General features: G+C 46.0%; 1 protein-coding gene and 1 non-coding gene across 5 annotated transcripts in view; both read left to right on the top strand.

The window, feature by feature from the left end:
- The window catches only part of LOC113268718 (mitochondrial amidoxime reducing component 2-like), a 33,956-nt gene that overhangs the window by 10,820 nt on the left and 2,629 nt on the right, over positions 1-20,507 (top strand). For 2 of the 4 annotated variants that reach the window (XM_026517294.4, XM_026517295.4), the window contains exons 3-7: positions 1,281-1,443; positions 2,450-2,590; positions 13,949-14,010; positions 14,097-14,168; positions 15,808-15,938. In XM_026517294.4, coding sequence (XP_026373079.2) covers positions 1,281-1,443; positions 2,450-2,590; positions 13,949-14,010; positions 14,097-14,168; positions 15,808-15,934 — 565 coding nt within the window. In that variant the 3' untranslated portion in view covers positions 15,935-15,938. Of the gene's footprint in view, positions 1-1,280; positions 1,444-2,449; positions 10,028-13,948; positions 14,011-14,096; positions 14,169-15,807; positions 15,939-16,139; positions 18,082-20,507 lie in introns of those variants that run through there. The other 2 variants (XM_044390646.3, XM_057315583.1) reach the window with 2 other exon arrangements.
- Positions 19,575-19,681, top strand: LOC125283499 (U6 spliceosomal RNA). The gene has a single exon (XR_007191420.1). It is a non-coding gene; the product is annotated as a U6 spliceosomal RNA (small nuclear RNA).

Raw genomic sequence — 20,507 nt, forward strand, 5'->3', positions numbered from 1 at the left:
AATAAATAAAATCTTCAAAAAAAAGAAATTAATTTTAAACAAAATTTTATTTTTTATGCTAATCAAATTATTGCTCGTAATACTTTTTTTAAAACAGTGGGCTCCATGTGAGGCACGGAGCCCAATGCAGGGCCTGAACTCATGACCCTGAGATCAAGACCCTGAGACCAAGAGTTGGACACTTAACCAACTGAGTCACCCAGGCGGCCCTTAACCATATATTTTAGAAAATGGATAGGAGTGGGTATCAAACCACAGTGGCATTTAGATTCTGTTGCATACTTTCAAAAACATAATTTTATAGCTTTGTATGTTAACGTGCATAATATGCTTTATAATCATATTTAAATGTTAATATTTATAATTCAATGGAAATGATATTTTCTACAATGAATTAAACTTATATATGTCAGCTTGCCATTCTGCGAGGGGTACATGGCTTTTATTTATTTATTTTTTATTTTATTTTATTTTTTTTAAAGATTTTATTTATTTATTCGACAGAGATAGAGACAGCCAGCGAGAGAGGGAACACAAGCAGGGGGAGTGGGAGAGGAAGAAGCAGGCTCATAGCGGAGGAGCCCGATGTGGGGCTCGATCCCATAATGCCAGGATCACGCCCTGAGCTGAAGGCAGACGCCCAACTGCTGTGCCACCCAGGCGCCCCGGGTACATGGCTTTTAAACATTTTTTTAGTGGTACTCAAGCACGAAGACCGCTGTGTCATCTAATTGTGTGCCTGCCTGGCCGGTAGGTACCGTATTAGCGTCTCCGGTTCACAGCTGGCGACACAAGGTCAGGGGAGTTCAGTGGTTCGTATAAGGTCCCAGTCTGGAGAATGGTGGAGTTCCACTTTGAACCAGTTCTGCCAGACTCCAAGCTTAGGCTGCATCGACCACACATTTGTCCCTGTCCTCTTCTGAAAGTAGCGTGAATCCTTGCTACTCAAAGTGTGGTCTGCGGACCAGCAGCGTAGGCCTCCTGAAGCTTGTCAGGCGGGCAGCCTGTCAGGCTCCAACCAGACCTTCTGAAGCAGAGTCTGCATTTTAACCCGATCTCAGTGATTTGCAGGCATGTTAGCATTTGAGGGGCTCTTCCCTGGAGCACGTTCTGTGGCCTCCCCTCCTGTTTCTGTCCAGCTTTGGCCCTTGGCCTGAAGACCACTTCCTCACGCTCTGGGATAGTCAGGTCCCAGCGGTCCAGTGGTCCCATCTTTGATGCCGTCTCTCAGCGTGTTGAGGCAGGACAGTAACGTTGGCGCTCTCTTGTGACCCTTCCAGGATCTTTGGTATGGACATCAAGGGCAGGGACTGTGGCGACCAGGCAGCTCAGTGGTTCACCAGCTTCTTGAAAACAGAGGCTTTTAGGCTGGTTCAGTTTGAGAAGCACATGAAGGGAAGACCATCACGGGAAATTTTCTCTACCGTGGTACCAAATTACCAGGTGAGCTTACAGAGGGCTGCCCTTCGCTTCTGCCAGTCACCCCTCTGTGTCTGACTTCCTTCTTGATCCACAAAGGGGGTCCCCAGTTAGGAAAGTGTAGCGATGGCCCAGGTGAGGGGGTCTGAAGGTGGGTCCAGGCAGGTATCGGGAATGGAGAGGGAAGCAGCTCCGAGCGGAGCAGGCTGTCCAGCATGCGTGGAGGCTGGATCGTGTCCGGTACTGTGGAGGGAGAGGCCAGGGTGACCCCCAGGGAGATGGGGACTCAGGAGACACTCCCGTTGGAAAGGTGAAATGAGAAGTTCATTTGGGACTGAACCAAGGTTCCTAAAATTACCAAAGCCGACTTCCTCCTGGGGCTGCCTTGGCCATCCGTCTGGTTTGGTTATTTCAGGCACCAGAAAGGCACCTTTGGAGGAAGACCACCCTGTGGGCCAGCTACAGCCCAAAGCCCAAAGCCTTCGGTTCTGCAGTGAGCTGGGGATCAAAACGCAGGCACCTCAGGCAGCTCTCCCGTCCTCCCTGAACCACAAGCTGTTTGAAGGCAGGGATTTTTACACCGCTGTTTGCCTGCCTAGAACAGTGCCTGGTACACAGGAAGTGCGTCATAAATAGAGTGAATGGGTGCCATCCGAAGAAATTGGGACCAGGGCATAGCTGATCGGCAGCAGATCCTTCCCCTGTGTGACAATGATGTTGTGGGAAGGGGGTCAGGGCTGGGCGCTGGAGTGAGGAACAGGGTGAGTCCCGGGAGGGGACATTGGCCCTCAGCCCTGGCCGCTGCCTTCCGTGGGGTGGGGGAGCCCCTGCGAGGCCCAGTGGCTCGAACCGGCCTGGCCCTGACTTGGCTGGTTCCAAGACCGCAGTGTCCACCCCCCTCCCCGAACGCCACTGGCCCTCCCTGCGCCGTGTACCCTCCGCATGGCCCTTCTGGCCTTTGCCTCGCTTTCAGCTGGGCTGGGGCATTTCACGGGGCAGGAGGCCTGAGGGTGCCATGTTCCTGGCGCAGGTGGCCTACCCGGACTGCTGCCCAATCATGATCCTCTCGGAAGCCTCCCTGGCGGATCTGAATACCAGGCTGGAGAAGAAAGTGAAAATGGACCAGTTCAGACCCAATATCGTGGTGACAGGCTGCGATGCTTTCGAGGAGGTAAGAGGCTCACCGCTTTTGTGCAAGAAGCTCAGATATGCTGTTCAAGACTCTTACAGAACGGCCGTCCCCCTTTCCCAGCCCCAGCACAGACCCTCCACGGTCAGCTGGGAGGGGGACTCTCCTCCCCCAAGAGTCACCTTAACCTGGTGGAGCTGTCCACTTATTGCTGTCACCGGCACCTCGCTGGCCTCCGGAGGGCGCCACTCACCCTTTCATGCGTGGGCCCCAAAGCAAGCAGTCAGAGCTCCAAGCTGTAGCAAGTCTGCACCGAGGGAGAAAGTAGCCTTAAGGCTCAGAGATAATTAAAAGGAAATGAAGATGAAGAGAGAGCCAGGAGTGCTTCAGGATTTGAGGCTCTGGGCAGGCCCAGACCATAAAGTGGAGGCCGAGAGGGTACAGGAGATGTGCCTGTGAACAGGGCCCCTGAGACGGTCCGCGCCGTGGCCGAGTTCTGTCCCGTAGGACCCACATGCTCCCCTGTGTGGCTGATGGCAGGAATTTCCACCCTCTCAGCCACAGCCCCTCGTAGCCCTAACGGTTCACCCACATCAAAACCCAGGTGTTCTGAGGTACGTACAGAGATACGTAACTGGGCGTTGCTTTGTGCTAAGAAACATCGACAGTCCTGTTAAACATTGGGGGCTAAACTTCACGAGCCCGGGAAGCGACCACAGCAAATCCATTGACTGCGTGTTTGCTGGACACCAGGCACCGAACTCACGTATTACTTCACACAGATTATTCTATTTGATCCCAATGGCAACCCTGGGAAGTCTGTATTACTGTCTCCTTTTGATAAGGAGATTGAAGCTGGGGGCCCTTACACCCTTGTTGGACGTGTGACTCGCGGTTCTGGGATTAGAACCTCACACTTGCACCTCTAGCTTCTGAGGGGGTGAGGTCATGCTTCCAATTTAGAAATCCCAAGTAGCTAAGTCGGAAGGGAGAGGCTCTCCATTCTTTGTTCCCTTGGGTGGCCACCTTTCCTTTTGTGTGAGTAAAATGTGCCCCTATTTGCTGATAAGTGTCGTCCTTTAGAATAAACCTTTGCAGGGGCGCCGGGGTGGCTCAGTCTGTGAAGCATCGGGCTCTTGGTTTCAGCTCAGGTCGTGATCTTGGGGTGGTGGAATTGAGCCCCGCATGCTGGCGGTGCCTGCGGGAGCACTGGCTACGGAGGGGGCAGCATAGGAAGGGGCCCCAACATTCTCGGGCAGTCAGCGCCTTAAGGGAAGAGACGTGATTTTTCTTCCCAGGAATAAATGCAGATTTGGTGGGACTTAACGTTTATACAATGTAGGGGGGGCTCCTTCAGAAAAGACAATAACGTAGTTAGGTGCGGGGCCTAGAAGGGGTCCAGTGCCCCCCGCCTCCCGCCCCCCGCCGGGGTCTACTAGTGCACGTAAGCGTGGGGTCCTTGCTGAACACAAATGAATTTGGTGCTCGGTGTTGTTGGTGCAAGTGGCTGAGATTTGGATTAGAAATTAGTCCACGAAGCAAAACGCCTTCCCAGGAATCCTGTAATTGCTCCATTATTTTCCGGGAAATTTTCTTTTCGGGAATACAATTTTTCTTGATTTGTCTCCATTGAAGGTCCTAATTTTAGTAAGATCTTGAGCCAAGAGGAATAAGAAGAAAAGCTACTTCTTAGCCAGATTCCTGGCTAAAGAATTTTTGCTTTCCTGGAATTGGCCAACTAAGAGTTTTTGCTCCCCTGTAACTTGTCTAAGCGAACCGAGGCCTAATGTGAGCCTAATCGTGTTCTCTTAGGCAATTTGAGTGGGTGGAGTGTTGTTTGGTTTTTTAATTAAAAAAACGTTCAGTCACCTTGAGCTCTGTTTTAATTCCTGCATCATGATGGATTTACTGGAATAGTAACGTAAGTAAACCAGAGTACTTTTATTTTTCTAGAAAAGTCCTCTGGTTGTATACATTCAAAAAAAAAAAAAAATCCTTCGTATAAAATGATGCCGATGTTGCCAATTTTTCTCCCTGAATTAGGAAGGCCCATGGTTAGGGCCTGATGCACTAACCTGCCTCCCCAGCATTGTTGCACAACTATAACCTTTTCAGTTAGTGGGACTCTATTAAATATTGATGTAAAATGCTAATGTACGTAAATGTTTAATAGACCAACTAGTAATAAAAAAATAGCAAATCTAAGCATGGTGCAAAGGGTCAGGCCACTTTTTTATTGGAAAAATACAGAGCAATAGTAGAATGCATTTTTGCAACATTTGCTCTTTGTGACCCAAAATACTTGGTACTTTTTCCATGTAACTCAGAATGGTAAGCAAGTTTTAAAAGGTGGCTTCCCTTGGGCCAGTGTGGAATGTGTGAGTTCGGGGAATGCAGAGCAATGGAGTTTAAAAATAATACAGTTGACCAATGCTTCTTGTCTGTGTGCTTGGCCATGGCAGGAGTCAGGGACCAGGTGTTTCCCGAACTTTGCTCACTTTCCTGGTACGCAGGACTTGACTTTTTTTTTTTTTTTTTGGAGTATCTTGTTTGTATCATTTCTCATTCCACGGTATGAAAGAACTGTGGAGAAGCTTGCAGAAAACCTTGGGTGTGCTATCTGTCACTCAGGAAGTGATTCTTCAAGAAGTTTCTAGAAAGGGTAGATCTTGAAGCCAGGCAGCTGTGGTTGGACTCCCAGGCCCATCACTCACTGGCTGCATGAACTGGGTCCTCTCAGTCCTATCCTTTGCAGCTGTTGAGAAACAAGGTTTTTGCAAACCATTATCACCCAACTCTCAGTCCCCCAAATCAGAGTGGGGACGAGTTAGGATTTTACTTGGGTGCGTACATTACAAGTCTCTGTCCTGGGGTAAGAACATCATCTCTGCCGGGCTGCAGGGATTTCTGAAGAAGCAATGTCAGCAACAGCACATAAAACAATAACAAAGTAACAGTAACAGCCACGAATGCACTGTATGTCCCAGGCCCTGTGCCAGGCATTTCTGTGCAGGATCTGACTTCATCCTTCTTACCCTTTCCAAACTGCAGGTCATAACCCATTATGGTGTTAGAATTTCAGTTCTATGGATCCTGACCAGCTCTAAAAACAAAAACAAAAAAAAGACTAGAATAGAATAAAAGGTATCAGAGTAAACTGTATGTAATCAGGTTAAGACTTGCTCTGTGGGCTCCTGGCTGCCCTGGTTCTCTGCGTCCTCCGTGTCACCGTTAAGTGTAGTCACCATCTGTCACCATACAGCATTATGACCATCTTTTTTTTTTTTTAATATTTTATTTATTTGAGAGAGAGAGAGAGAAAGAGTATGAGCAGGGGGGAGGCAGAGGGTGAGGGAGAAGCAGACTCCCCGCTGAGCAGGGAGCCCGACATGGGGCTCGATCTCAGGACTCTGGGATCATGACCTGAGCCGAAGGTAGACGCTTCACCCACTGAGCCCCCCAGGCACCCTCACTGTGACCATCTTACTGACTGTATTCCCTATGCCGTACTGGTCATCTCTGTGACTTCATTATTTCATAACTGGAGTTTGTACCTCTTGCCTTCAACTATTTCACCCATCCCCTCCTCCACCTCCCTTCTGGCAACTACCAGTTTGTTCTCTGTATTCAAGAGTCTGGTGGTTTTTTTGTTTGTTCATTTATTTTGTTTTTTTAGATTCCACATATAAGTAAAATCCTATGTATTTGTCTTTCTCTGACTTATCTCGCTTAGCATAATACCCTCTAGGTCCATCCATGTTGTGGCAAATGGCAAGATCGCATTCTTTTTTCCGACTGAGTAGTATTCCGTTGTGTACGTACACCCCATCTTCTTTATCCATTCGTCTGTGGTTGGGCATTTGGGCTGCTTCCGTATCTTGGCTGTTGTAAATAATGCTGCAACAAACATGGGGGGTACTTGCGTCTTTTTGATTAGTGTCTTCGTATTCTTTGGGTAAATACCCAGGAGTGTGATTACTGGATCATATGGTAATTCTATTTTTCACTTTTTAAGGAATCTCCATATTGCTTTCCATAGTGACGGCACCAATTTGCTTTCCCACCAATGGTGCACGAGTGTTCCTTTTTTCCCACCTCTTTGAAGAGTGGCCATTTGCTTTACAAAGCTACCCTAGAGGTTGGCCCATCATATATAGATGTTGAAGTCATGATGGAAGAGTAGCGGAGACAGGAGTTGTGTGGGAGACACCCCCACCCCCCAATCCATCTCTCTTATTGTGTTCTGGAGGACTGTGGTTCTCAACCAAGGGTGCCGAAGAGCAGCCCAGAGCAGCCTAGACAGCTGCCTTTGGGAATTGAATCGGTGGCTGCTTCTCCCAGACTCTGCTGTTGGTGGCTGTGGGACCCCTTCGCATCCCGGTCAGGAGCTGAACCCCAGGGGAGACTGGGATCTCCATGTTCACTAGGCACTGGACTCCTCATGGCTCTAACCTCCCTGAGAGGAGCCTGGGAGAAATTCAGTCACCTCAGCCCCGCAACGTATCCAACTCCATGAATACACATCAGAGATGGAGAAATACGAGAAACAGTTCAAGGTCTCTTTTTTCCCTTTTTGTAGCCTGTTTCTGGCGTTCCTCACAGCAGGTGGCCTCCAGGGACCTGAAGCAGCTTTGCAGAAAACCTGAGGCTTCTGTCCTTCCCTGCTGCCTGGATTTTCCCCAAACAACAAATTCCTCCTGGCACATTTATTATGCACTTAGATTTACAGAAACGTGTCTCTCGTGATTCTGTAGGAACAGGCACCAGCCACTGTGTAACGGGAGGAGACTCACGCTTTACAGATCAAGTATACCGCGTCTCTACACAGTGTTGTTCAAGGAGAAAGACTCGGGAGAGAATCTGGGACCGGGCTGCAGGGGTGCGGCAGGCTTTCTAATGATTCAATTCAAGAATCTTTCAGATAAACTTAATTTTTTTATTATAAAAGTAATTTTTTAAAAAAGATTTCATTTATTTATTTGAAAGAGACAGAGTGATGGAGGGAGAGAGCACAAGCTGGGGGTGTGTGGGGGGAAGAGGCAGAGGGAGAAGCAGGCTCCCCGCTGAGCAGGGAGCCCAACGCGGGGCTCCGTCCCGGGACCCTGGCATCATGACCTGAGCCGAAGGCAGATGCTTCACTGACTGAGCCACCCAGGCACCCCTGAAAGTCATTTTTTAAAGTACCTAAAGAAAAACCTGGAGGAATACAAATCTTTCTCCATCCTACCATCAAAAAGTAGCCTATGGTAACATTTTCTTGTGTTTCCACCATTATTTATGTGATATTGTACAGGGAGTATTGAATTCCCCCGTTTTCACTTAATGGTAGATGGCACACAGCTCTGGCTTTACAAATTGTTCGTTAGCATAGTTTTTGTGGTTCCGGAGCGGTCCATCTTTGAACTGTGCCGTAACTTACTTGTCATTGAGCATGTAGGCTGTTTTCCAGATTCCCTTACATAAATAATGAACAGCTTTGTAAAACAGTCTTTATCCACATTTCTCAACTTAATCTTAAGAATTGCGAAGGCAATTTTCAGGGCTTTTCATATATATTGCCAAGTGGATTTGCAGAAACCTCATACCAACTTATGTTCTCCTGAGTTGAGCAGAACCCGCCCTTTGTCTTGTACCCCGGCCAGCGCTGATGCCTCTAATCTTTACTAAATCCGATAAGCGAAAAGTCGTGTCTCCTGTAAATTGGGAATTCTTAGTGTAAGGAATCTTGTGTTAGTCAGTCTGTGAAGGAGCTTGGCCATGAGGTAGGGTTTTACTTCAGCTAAGGAAACTTAATCATACATTAATTAAACATTAATTATAACATTATATACATATACAACAAAAGGAAACATAATGATACAATTATACATTGGCCAAGGTCCTGGAACACTCATGCTTGCAACAGGTGTTTATTGAGTTTGCTGGATGCTAATCTCTGAGACAGACGCAAAAGTTACAGAAATGAACTCACTGTGTTTGCCTGCAAGGGTCTCAGGATGAAGCAGGATCCAGGGCTCGGTAGCTGGAGGGGTGAGGGACCTAACTTCACTCGCGGGAGCCCAGGGGAAGGAACGCTTAGCACAGGGTATGTGTGTGTTTGTGGGAAGAATGCCACAGGGTTTCTTGAAAGGGAGAGGATTTAAATTTTGGAATAGGACATTAAAGAATATTGTTTTGCATGTATATCTTAAAAACAGAACAGTTTTTGGGTTTGGGATAGTTGAACTGTGTGGTGTAATGGGAGATATGTATTTGGCGCATGTCCCCTGATACAGCCCCTAAAACCCTTGGAATGTCCTGAGTGATGGGAGGGAATACGAGCACTTTTCATTTTTAATAATAATGAGTTATGCTAATGAGGTGAGTGGTGGGGGTGGGGGTGGGGGTGGGGGTAGGTAGCTTCAGGTTGGAGGTATGTCACCAGCAAGACCAAGCCTTGACCGGAATTTGGAACTTTCAGCCCCGCCCCCAGGCCTCCAGGGAGGGCAGAGGGGCTGGAGGTTGAATTCAATTGCAAATAGACGGTGAGGTGATCTTCATGCCTAAGTAATAAAACCTCCATAAAAACCCTTAAAGGACTGGTTTTGGAACATTCCCGGGTTGGTGAAGACACCGAGGTGCTGGGTGCTGGGACTGTGGCTTGGAAGCTCTGTGTTCCTTCCCCAGTACCTTGTCCCCCACATCTCTTCCATCTGACTACCCTTGAGTTGTATCCTTTATAATGAACTGGTAATAGTAAAGCACTTTTCTGAGTTCTGTGAGCTCTCCTGGCAAGATATCCAACCTGATGAGGGCGTCCTGGGAATCCTCGATTTATAGCTGGTTGACCAGAAGTACGGGAGAGCTGTACGCTTGGCTTCTGAAGTGAGGGGCGAAGGGAAGTCTGTGGGACTGAGCCCTTAACCTGTAGGGTCTGTGCTAACTTCAGATGGTTAGCATCAGAACGGGGTTAAGTCATAGGACAGCACTTGGTGTCAGGGAATTGCAGAACTGGTGTTGGAAAAGACACCATGTGTTTGGCGTTGGAAAGAATCTGAGAAACTTCCTAGACCAAAATAATTTTAAAAATGTGTTGTTGGGATGATAATGCTTCTGATAAAAAAAAATAACACAAAAAAAGGAAACCAAAAAAAAAATTATTATAAAAATACTGTTTAAACTTGAGGAGCCTTCCAAATACCAAATATATTGCTATAAATATACACATAGCTGTGTATACAGGTTGGTTTTTTTTACATAAGCAGACTTATCCTACATATAGTATATATATAGATGTGCTTTCTTCACTCAGCAACATCTTGAACATGATTCAGTTGATAAATAAAGTCTCCTATCCTCCTTTCTGCTGCCCCAACAGTAATCGCTCTCTATATGGGCAGCATGTAGTTAGCCAGCCCCGGTTCATGGCTTCCCAAGCTCACTGTAATCTTGTGGCATCATGCATACCAAACCAGAAAAATAGCGAAGGATTTCTTTTTTTTTTTTTTTAAGATTTTATTTATTCATTCGACAGAGATAGAGACAGCCAGCGAGAGAGGGAACACAAGCAGGGGGAGTGGGAGAGGAAGAAACAGGCTCATAGAGGAAGAGCCTGATGTGGGGCTCGATCCCACAACGCCAGTATCACGCCCTGAGCCGAAGGCAGACGCTTAACCGCTGTGCCACCCAGGCGCCCCGAGGATTTCTAAACAACAAATTCGTTTAGTTACTTATTCAGTCCCTCCGTTTATTCCAACATGGCTTAAAATTGCTTCTAATCATTGAATGTGTGACATAATCTGTTAAACTTATGAGTAGCAATTAGAGAATTTGGAGCAGGGTACGGGGAGGCACCGATCTTGGGACTGAAGGGCTCCAGGGATGGCGGGAGACCCCGGCCTGAGGTATAGGTGCCCAGAAGCTCTGTAGCTGTGGTCGGGTAGAACTGCTGATCCAATCCGTGTTCTTCAGGATAATTCCTTTGATAGCCCATGGCAACAGCAGAGCGCTCCAGCTTTTGCCTTCTGTCTTTCTGTCTTACCCGCAGATGTCTTGTTCGTCTGTGGCACATGGGTGTTTAAGAGTGCACCTTGGGGGGGGCGCCTGGGTAGCGCAGTCGTTAAGCGTCTGCCTTCGGCTCAGGGCGTGATCCCAGCATTCTAGGATCGAGCCCCACATCAGGCTCCTCTGCTATAAGCCTGCTTCTTCCTCTCCCACTCCCCCTGCTTGTGTTCCCTCTCTCGCTGGCTGTCTCTCTCTGTCAAATAAATAAATAAAATCTTAAAAAAAAGAAAAAAAAGAGTAAGAGTGTACCTTGGTCTCCCTTCTCATCTGGTGCTCCCCCCCGTGTGTGTGTGTGTATAAAATATAGATATTATACACATATACATGTTATGTATATGCATGCATATGTACATACATTTACATATATAATATGTAGTGTATACATATTATATACACAAATTATATTCACACATACACATTCTATATACAACATATATAGAATATATGGACGAAGATAGAATAGATGTATTTCATCTATTCTCTCTCTTTAAATATATGTGTATAGCCATATGTGTGTGTGTGCTGTATGTGTGTACAAAGAGGGAAAGGGAGGGGGAGAGAGAGACCCAGAAAGAGAGGGGAGAATCTCCTGTCATACATTTAACTTATTGCTTGGCAGGTGCCTATAAGGACTCTAGTGAAGGCCTCAAAGAAGCAAACACCCTCATCTGCACTGTTCCGTGTGCTCCATAATAATTGCCCCAGAACCTTAATTTATGTCTTTCTTTGTGCTACTTGTCACAGGAAACCATGTAATCTTAATTTAGTGTTTACCAATGTGAACGGCAAATACATAGTAAATTCCCAGGCTGATTCCACAGAGCTGAGCCCATGGCGTACAGCGCTCTGTCCTTTCTCACTGCCTTTCTCTCTTCCTTTCCTTTCTTCTCGCACCTCAAAAGCTCCATGGTTTTATCCCTTCACCTAAATAAATGTCTTAGGGGCCTGGATTTTGCCAGACTGCAGAGAGGCAGCTCGCCAGCAGGGGGAGCAGTCAGCTCTTCCAGTAGTTTCCTGTGTTTAGGGAAGGCCCTGGAACCTCGGGAGTGTCTAGGAACCTAATGGAAAATTTAATTTCATGCGTTCTTAATTCAAATTAACTTTTAATAATCTACGGTGTTTTGTTATTTTCCTCTAATAACTGAATTAATAATTACATTTAAACTTAGTTCGCTTAGTGTTTTTTACTGCAAATAATGCTCTGCACCAGAATGCCAGTCTTGATCAGATTAAGGTGAGCGACGTTATTATATAAAGTGATTAATATTTTTGAAGGTCATGAGAGCTGGTATTTGGGGAGCTTCAGACAATTTCTATGAATGCAATTTGTTGCTCTGAACTGGGTACTGCCGCTTTCTAAGAGCGAAAGTGCAGATTAAATCTCTTATATTAAGCTAGGATACCTAATCGAACTTTTCAGGCTTTCCGACTTCATGCCACAGTCACAAGGCAGAGTTTCCACAGTTCTGTGGCTTTGAAATATGAAATTCCTCATCATTTGTGCAAAGACATTGAAAGGAAGGTAGTTGAAGAGCCAGGCGTGTTGGGGGGAGCGGGTCGCCGCGCTGATGGGTTCACATTCCTGTGGCCGCAGCGCCCTCGTGTGGCAAAATGTATCCAGTCTTTTCCGCCGCCCCCAGGCCAAGACTGCAGGCGACCCATCACTTCCCGGTGCAGGAGCCCTATTACTGGTCACTCGGGAGAGGTCACATACCCCCAGCTGAGCCACCTGCTCTGGTTGTCTTGCATATTTTTTGCCATTTGCACAGAGCTTGTAATAAGTCCTGGCTGGGATATAGAAATTCCATTTGTTCCATGGGGGTCCTTGCCTTTTACAAGGGCAACATGGTTCCTCCGTCAACTGGTTGTTGGGAACATAGATTTTATTTCCACACAGCAATGGTTTCATAAATGGTGGTTGGGAACCCAGGGCATCCACAGAGACCTCTCCCGCGGCTGTGCTCCTATTCCGTAAGAGATTTGTGAGCTGGGAAGAGCCAGTTAGGGACTGGAGTACCTTTCCTGTGTTGGCTAAATCACCCCTGTAGGCCCTGGGGGCTTCATGTACCCCTGGAAGAGAAGCAGAGCATGACGGGAGCCTGGTCATCAGTGGCGGAAGGGGCAGCATTATGCGTGAGTCCCTCCCCCTGCTCTTCCTTGCCTCCCGCAGAAACAGGCCCAGTCACTCCTGGAGGGTGGGCGGGGAGGAGTCAAGGACCAGGTGAGAGGAAGAGATGCCTCATTTCCTCACTTGGGGACTGACTTCTCACCAAATCCCTTAGACCCACGGCCTCCAAACCTCGTTTGGGTTGAGATCAGGAAACAATGTTTCAAGGGACATTTTTATTGCATCTGATTATAGATACTGTTGTCAGTTTCTGGAGCCTGGAGTGAGGCCCCTCCCCTGAGGCCTGGATGGAGGGTTGTCCAGGGAAATGCAAATCCCACAGATGGCTTCCCTATTAGCAAGAGAATCCTGTAACATGCCCTTGTTATGTGTGTGCATGTCTGCGTGCACAGGTGTGTAAATATGTATACCTAGGCATATGTCATCTGTATAATCTCCATATGTGTGTGTACAGGTATATACGTGTGTGTGTAGACAGATAGAGACAGAGATAAATTTAAAAGCTGGGTGGTTAGAAGTCCTGCCTTTCAGAATCTGAAGTTTTCAAACCTAGCTGCTGTGACCCTGAGAAAATCTCATAATCTCTCCAGGTCTTGGTTTCTTTGTATGAAACGGGGATCATAATAGTACCTTCTTCGAACTTGTGGGGATTTATTGAAGCCCCAAGGCGGATGTTGGCAGTGCCCACCTTTCGAGGGTGGGAAAGCAAAGCAGGGCCAGTGGCCATAATGCCGCCCCCCCCCCCCCCGTCCCCGGGGCAGTCTGCCTGTCTGTGGAGGTGGGAGTGGTGAATGTGTGACTCTCCTACCTGACTCCCCGTGGGTGATGTCCCCTTCATCAAAGAACTGTATCAGATTTCAACTTGGCTTCCGTTGTAGCTTAGCTATTGGGCTTGCCTTGCAAGCTGTACGTTTCTGTACTGATACATTATGTATCAGTAAATCGGCCTTGTAGCTGATGGATGATTCTCATGGCAAACTGCCCCCCAGAGAAGGAGGGTTCATGCTGTGCTGACAGACTCGGCTTCCTGAGACAGTGAGTCCGGAGGTGGACGGATCCTGGACTCACCCATATGCTGTCTCCCCTTGTGTCCCTTTGGGACATACCTCTTAGTGTCCGGCTTTGCTTTCTTCTGCTAGCTCCGTAGTTAGCACCAGCCAGAGAATAAACTGCTTTCAAGACTAGGGAAGCCTAGTGATTCTAAAAGATAACTTTTCCTTTCCTCCTAGGACACTTGGGATGAACTCCTGATTGGCAATGTCGAAATGAAGAAGGTTTTGTCTTGCCCCAGGTAAGGGTTCTCTGAGAGTCACCCTCTGGGGGTGGCGCGTTCATGGGTTCCTAACCGCCACCTAATCGTTGGTTCTTGAACGACAGGTGCATTTTGACCACTGTGGACCCAGACACCGGAGTGATAGACAGGAAGGAGCCACTGGAAACCCTGAAGAGGTAAACAGCAATGTGTCTGCTGTGTTTTTAATATTATCCCCAACCCAGAGCTACCTGTGGGGGTAGGTGCCCCGTCCGAGCACCTTTCACTCTGCCGTCTGGTTGGCATGTGTCGGTTAAGTTGCTTCCTCTTTTTTTAAGGACAGATCCTCAACTGCTTTTGACAGATTTTTTCATTGTCTAATACTGTGTTTTAAAATTTTCATATCTCTCACAAGAATTTTTAATAAGCTTCACGTGTGTATTTCCAAATTAAGACCTCAAATACTGTAATTATTGTTATTGCAGCTCAGATTTCTTTATTAGACTCAACATCGAGGATTATGAGACTAATGGAAGTTGCGTAATGAAATATTAGAAAAATGGAAATGGGACGAGTTGTGAGAGCTTGTTTTTTCAGGAGCTGCTTTTGCACCGGGTGTCTCCTTGTGCTATCAGCTGACTTTCGTTATCAATCGAGAATGTGTTTTTTTTTTTTTTTTTTTTTAAGATTTCATTCATTCATTCGACAGAGAGAGAGAGAGAGAGAGAGAGACAGCCAGCGAGAGAGGGAGCACAAGCAGGGGGAGCGGGAGAGGAAGAAGCAGGCTCCCAGCAGAGGAGCCTGATGTGGGGCTCGATCCCATAACGCTGGGATCACGCCCTGAGCTGAAGGCAGACGCCCAACGACTGAGCCACCCAGGCGCCCCGAGAGTGTGCTTTTAAAACGAAGTCAACACTTTCGGGAGATAATATTCTATTTTATTTTCCTTTTCTCTGTTTTGTTATTTGTTTCCAATGGTTTTGAGTTAGGGAAGAGGTTATTTCTTGAAGCCTTCAGACATGCAGTTCTGTTTTGTTTTTTTGGTTTTTGAGATGCAGTGAAGTTAATTTTTTTTCTCTGGAGACAGGCCTCTTGGAAAAGATTACCCTCATCAGTAGTCCAGCCCCATGCCACCTGCATCTGTATCTTCATTTTTGTTTACCAAAGAGCCTCAGCTCCGGGCTTGTAAACTGGGGGGGTTGGGGGCTGGGAGGTGGAAAGCACATTACTTACTACTTACGTGCATTGAACAGAAAGTTTGGAGGGCGCCTGGGTTGCTCAGCGAGTTAAGCAACTGACTTGATTTCAGCTCAGGTCACCATCTCAGGGTCCTGGGACTGAATCCTGCATCAGGCTCTGCGCTCAGCAGGGAGTCTGCTTCTCCCCCCACCAAATAAATAAATAAATAAATAAATAAATAAATGTAAAAAAAAAGAACTTGGAGAGTTCAGGCATTTCCATTTCGAGATTGTATGAGCATCTGTTTCAGGGAGTTGTGAAGTTAGAGGTATACATGCAAACATACCACTTACTGTTTTTTTTTTAAACATACCACTTATTTTTATATTTTTTTTAACATACCACTTATTTTGAGTAACACTTAAAGTTTTTTCAAACTGAAACCATGGAAAAACCATATAGACTCTCAGGATGCTTCTAGAAGAACTAGGATTACGTGTGGTTTGCCTACTTGCCCACAGACTTCTCTGTCCACATTGTAGAAGAGGTTTGCTATTTATGGGTAGGTCATCTGACAGTGAAAACTTGAATTCTCTTGGGAGCACTTAGATTCTTACCTCCCTTTTGTGCCTGATGATGAATTTTTGCCTCTTTCAGCTACCGCCTGTGTGATCCTTCCGAGAAGAAAATATACAAGTCGTCCCCACTTTTTGGGATCTATTATTCAGTGGAGAAAATTGGCAGCCTGAAAGTTGGTGACCCTGTGTATCGGATGGTTGAGTGACACGGTACGGTGAAAGGCCAGCTTTGCTGTTGCAATTCATTGCCTCAGGGCCATTGCCACATTTTCTTGTGTTGAGATGTTTTTACATTTTGCTGCTTTAACTCTTAGGAGAATGAGCGGTTTGTGTTCTGCTCTTTGGAGTTGGAAAATGCCTTTTATTTTTCTTCCCTCCGTTGCTTAGGCTTCTCTCCCACTTCCCTTTCAGTTACAAAATGCTGATGCAGGAGCCCCAGCAAAAGACAGGCAGATGTTCTCAGTTCATTAAGGAATAAGGAAAATAAGGTGAGCAGGTCTCATGAGTTCTAGATTGACTTTTTCTGTCTCCGATAGAAAAGTGAGGGGAAATGTTTAAATTATTCAAAATCAACTTGAGAAAAACATTAAATACTTTTTACAAAAATTATTTATTTATTTTTAAAGATTTTATTTATTTATTCGACAGAGATAGAGACAGCCAGCGAGAGAGGGAACACAAGCAGGGGGAGTGGGAGAGGAAGAAGCAGGCTCATAGCAGAGGAGCCTGATGTGGGGCTCGATCCCATAACGCCAGGATCACTCCCTGAGCCGAAGGCAGATGCTTAACTACTGTGCCACCCAGGTGCCCCACAAAAATTATTTTTAAAATATGATTTAAAGTTTGAAAAATATTAGTGCATCAAGGTGCCTGGATTCTGAATCCTAAAGTAGAAAATAATGTTCTCACACTGATTCTATCAGGCCAAATACAACCCTGACTCCTGGAGCATAACACCGACCCCCCAAATTACAGAAATAAAATCATTTGGAAGACTTCGAATTGAGTTTTTAAGCAACTCTTCCCATAAAATCTATAACCCAGTTCTGAAAGTCACCTCATGTCTGTAACTCTTGACCATCCTTGTTTCTAATTCTGGCCTGACCTTCTCACCTTCTCGCTTGACCAGCCTTGAGGACACCATGGGATACTGGTCCAGACTGTCTATATCCAGATCAGATAGACTTGGGTTCATAATCCTAGCAGCTCCTAACTTGGTTGAGTTATTTAACCTATCAGCCTTAGTACCGTTATCTGCAAAGTGGGACTGTGGCAGCACTCAACAAAATAATTGCAGTCATTTCAAGGATGATTTTATATAAAGTTGCAGCACTGCCACAGCAATGTCAGGTGTCCCAATTGGGTGGGGGCGGGAAGCACGGGCAGTGAAAGAATTCACCCAGGGCAGAGCAGAGGAGGGAGTTTATCGAATGCACTGCAGGGGAGCAGCAGGCAGGAGAGAAAAGAGAGACTGTCTGCTAGGAGGTGGTGGTGAGGGGCTATAGTTATAGGGCAGAGTGAGGGGGTATGGGGACATAGGGGATTTTCCCATTTTTGGTGATATTAGGAACTGTGCCTGGTGTAAGTAGTCCATTGGTTAGGTAGGGCCTATGAGTTAATGAGCCCGTTCGCACTCAGCTCTCTGGTCGCTGTGGGCCCTTTTGCCTTGCTCAAGCTTCCATAGCTCAAGCCTGTTGCCTGCAGCAACTTCTACAACAAGCACAGAAAATGCTCAATAAATATCAGCCATGATTTTTATTGTTGTCATTGCAGAGAGGCTCCTTGGAACACTGGCAGAAGCCAGCAAAGGTTAAACATTCTTACCAGAATCAGCTCTTGGGAGTCTCTGGCTGTAGGGCCCAGTTGAGAGAAAAATAAAAGTTCACGTTGTCCCTTCCTTTCCAAATCCAAACGCATTGTTGATGGATCCTTTCTCTCCCAGAGGGAGCTATTGCCTCTGCTTGTCTCGTTTTGCGTAACTGGGCTTGGCTTTCTGCCTGTCTGGAACTTGCAGGTTGCTGGTTCTTTCTTTTGGCCGTCTTTGGGACTGACTCCAGCTTTGGGGAACTTAATATTCTTTGTACCCTCATCGAGGACCTGTCTTATACCCAAGGGGAGGTTATTCAATACTGCAAAAAATATTTAAAATCTGGGGAGCCTGGGTGGCTCAGTTGGTTGAGCGTCTGATGGTTGATTTTGGCTCAGGTCATGATCTCAGGGTCCTGGGATTGAGCCCCTGACCGAGCTCTGCACTGAGCGTGGAGTCGGCTTGAGATTCTCTCCCCCTCTGCTCCCGCTCATGCTTTCTCTCTCTAAACTAAAATAAAGAAATAAAATCCTTAAAAAAAAGAAATATTTAAAATTTGAACTATATACCAGGAGGGAAAGAAGCAAATTGAGGGTAATGCAGGTTAGATGGGTGAATCGAGCCATAATGTCACTTAAGTTACAATCCAAATTCTAAAGAATTAAGAACAACTGTCCTTTTCTGACAGATCTTTTGCAAAACGAAAGTCAGCTCTAGAGGCAATTCAAAATTCACCTGTTCCTTTACCAGTCCCCAAACTTCCCTTATCTGTCTCAAAAGGCTTGAAAACTATTTGCTTTAGGAAACAAAAGTCCTTTTTGGAGGAATTTCCATTCCTTCGGTGACCCTTAGTTATACATCCTACCATGTCTTTGAAATTTAAACACAGCTCGCAATCAGGTATCTGAGACTAAGGGGAAAAAGAAAAAGGAAAAGAGGCCTTTTTGAAAATACAAACTATTTGTAACGGCACTTGTGCTCAAACTCCGGCAAGCCTCCTTAATTCCAGAGGCAAATATAAGTCTTAAAAATCTTCTCCAGCAAGATTGTAAGGTTTGTATATCTGTGTGCTTCTGTGTTTGTTATAAATGTGAGGCATTTTTCTACTTCTGGATGGTATTGCTCCAAGTAATGTGTGAAAGAGCTCTATTTAGTTGGTTGGAAGACAAGCATTTATAAGGCTTGGATATTTTGGAACTCTGAAAAAGATAGAAACTAACCCAAATGTTTTCCAGCTTCATGAGATCTGAGACAATGTTTGGTATTAAAGCTAATTTAAGTTTGTTGGTTTAGGGCGCCTGGGTGGCTCAGTGGGTTAAGCATCTGCCTTCTGCTAACAGGTCATGATCCCGGGGTCCTGGGATGGAGCCCCGCGTCAGGCTCCCTGCTCGGTGGGAAGTCTGCCTCTCTCTCTCCATCTGTGCCTCCTCCCCGCTCATGATCTCTCTCTTGCTTGCTTTCTCTCTCTCAAGTAAATAAATAAAATCTTTAAAAAATAATAATAAAGTTGTAGCAGGTTTGTGGAAAAGGAATCCTTGAAAAGGAATTTTAATATTTGGTCAAGCTGGCTAAGTTTAACGTGAATAGATTTTAAAGATTTTATTTATTTATTTGACAGAGAGAGAGACAGCCAGCGAGAGAGGGAACACAAGCAGGGGGAGTGGGAGAGGAAGAAGCAGGCTCCCAGCGGAGGAGCCTGATGTGGGGCTCGATCCCAGGACCCCCGGATCACGCCCTGAGCCGAAGGCAGATGCTTAACGACTGAGCCACCCAGGCGCCCCTAACATGAATAGATTTTAAAAATAAATTTTTTAAAAGATTTTATTTATTTATTTGAGAGGGTGAGAGCTAGAGAGAGAGAGTACACGCGGGGAGGAGAGGGAGAAGCAGATTCCCCTCTGAACAGGGAGCCCAACGTAGGGCTTGATCCCAGGACCCCGGGATTACACCCAGGTGCCCCTAAAAATAAGTTTTAATATCACGATTAAGCTGGTGCAAAATTACAATTTGGATTTCTCTATTAAAAAGACAAAGTGTTGGTGCTCGCTTCGGCAGCACATATACTAAAATTGGAACGATACAGAGAAGATTAGCATGGCCCCTGCGCAAGGATGACACGCAAATTCGTGAAGCGTTCCATATTTTTGTGCACTGGGTGTTATACACAACTAATGAATCATCGAGCCTTACATCAGAAACCGGGGATGTACTGTATGGTGACTAACATAATATAATAAAAAAATCATTAAAAAAAAAAAAAAAAGACAAAGTGTTGGGACACCTGGGTGGCTCAGTTGGTTAAGGGTCTGCCTGTGGCTCAGGTCATGATCCCAGGGTCTTGGGATCGAGTCCCACATTGGGCTCCTTGCTCAGCGGGGAGCTTCTCCCTCTGCCTGCCACTCTCCCTGCTTCTGCTCTCTCTCTCTCTCCCTCTCTGACAAATAAATAAATAAAAGCTTTAAAACAAATTAAAAAAAAAAAAAAGACAAAGTGTTTTTTGTTTTGTTTTGTTTTTTTCTGGACTTTTCATCTGCTTACGTCTTTTTGACCTGGAACATTCCAACAGATTTGCTCAACTGATTAGGCTTATTTGATATATCGAATTACATGAGAAGCATTGTCAAATAAGAGGTAATACTAAACCTTCTTCATGTTGCATTGTAAAATTGTGGCAAGTGGGGTAAGTCCATTCTTCTTCTGAGGGGGGAGAGAAAGAGGTGCTCACTGCCAGGCTTTTGCCATACCAGTGTCCTTACAACGTGGCCACGCTCTGCTCCTGACTTACCAACATGCAGGTAGGTAAACAATGCCTGGAAATGAAGTGAACAGTCGGGGTTATAGGAACCCCAAGAAGGCCACTTGGTTCTCCTTGGCTCCCTGGCAAGCCCCATTTTTCAGGTTTTGCATTCTTTCACCCACCGTAGTACGTTTAAGATGACTCCAGTTACAAACAGACAGTGGTGGAGAGATTG

The sequence above is a fragment of the Ursus arctos genome, unplaced genomic scaffold (assembly GCF_023065955.2).
Source record: "Ursus arctos isolate Adak ecotype North America unplaced genomic scaffold, UrsArc2.0 scaffold_2, whole genome shotgun sequence".
Taxonomy (NCBI): Eukaryota; Metazoa; Chordata; class Mammalia; order Carnivora; family Ursidae; genus Ursus; species Ursus arctos.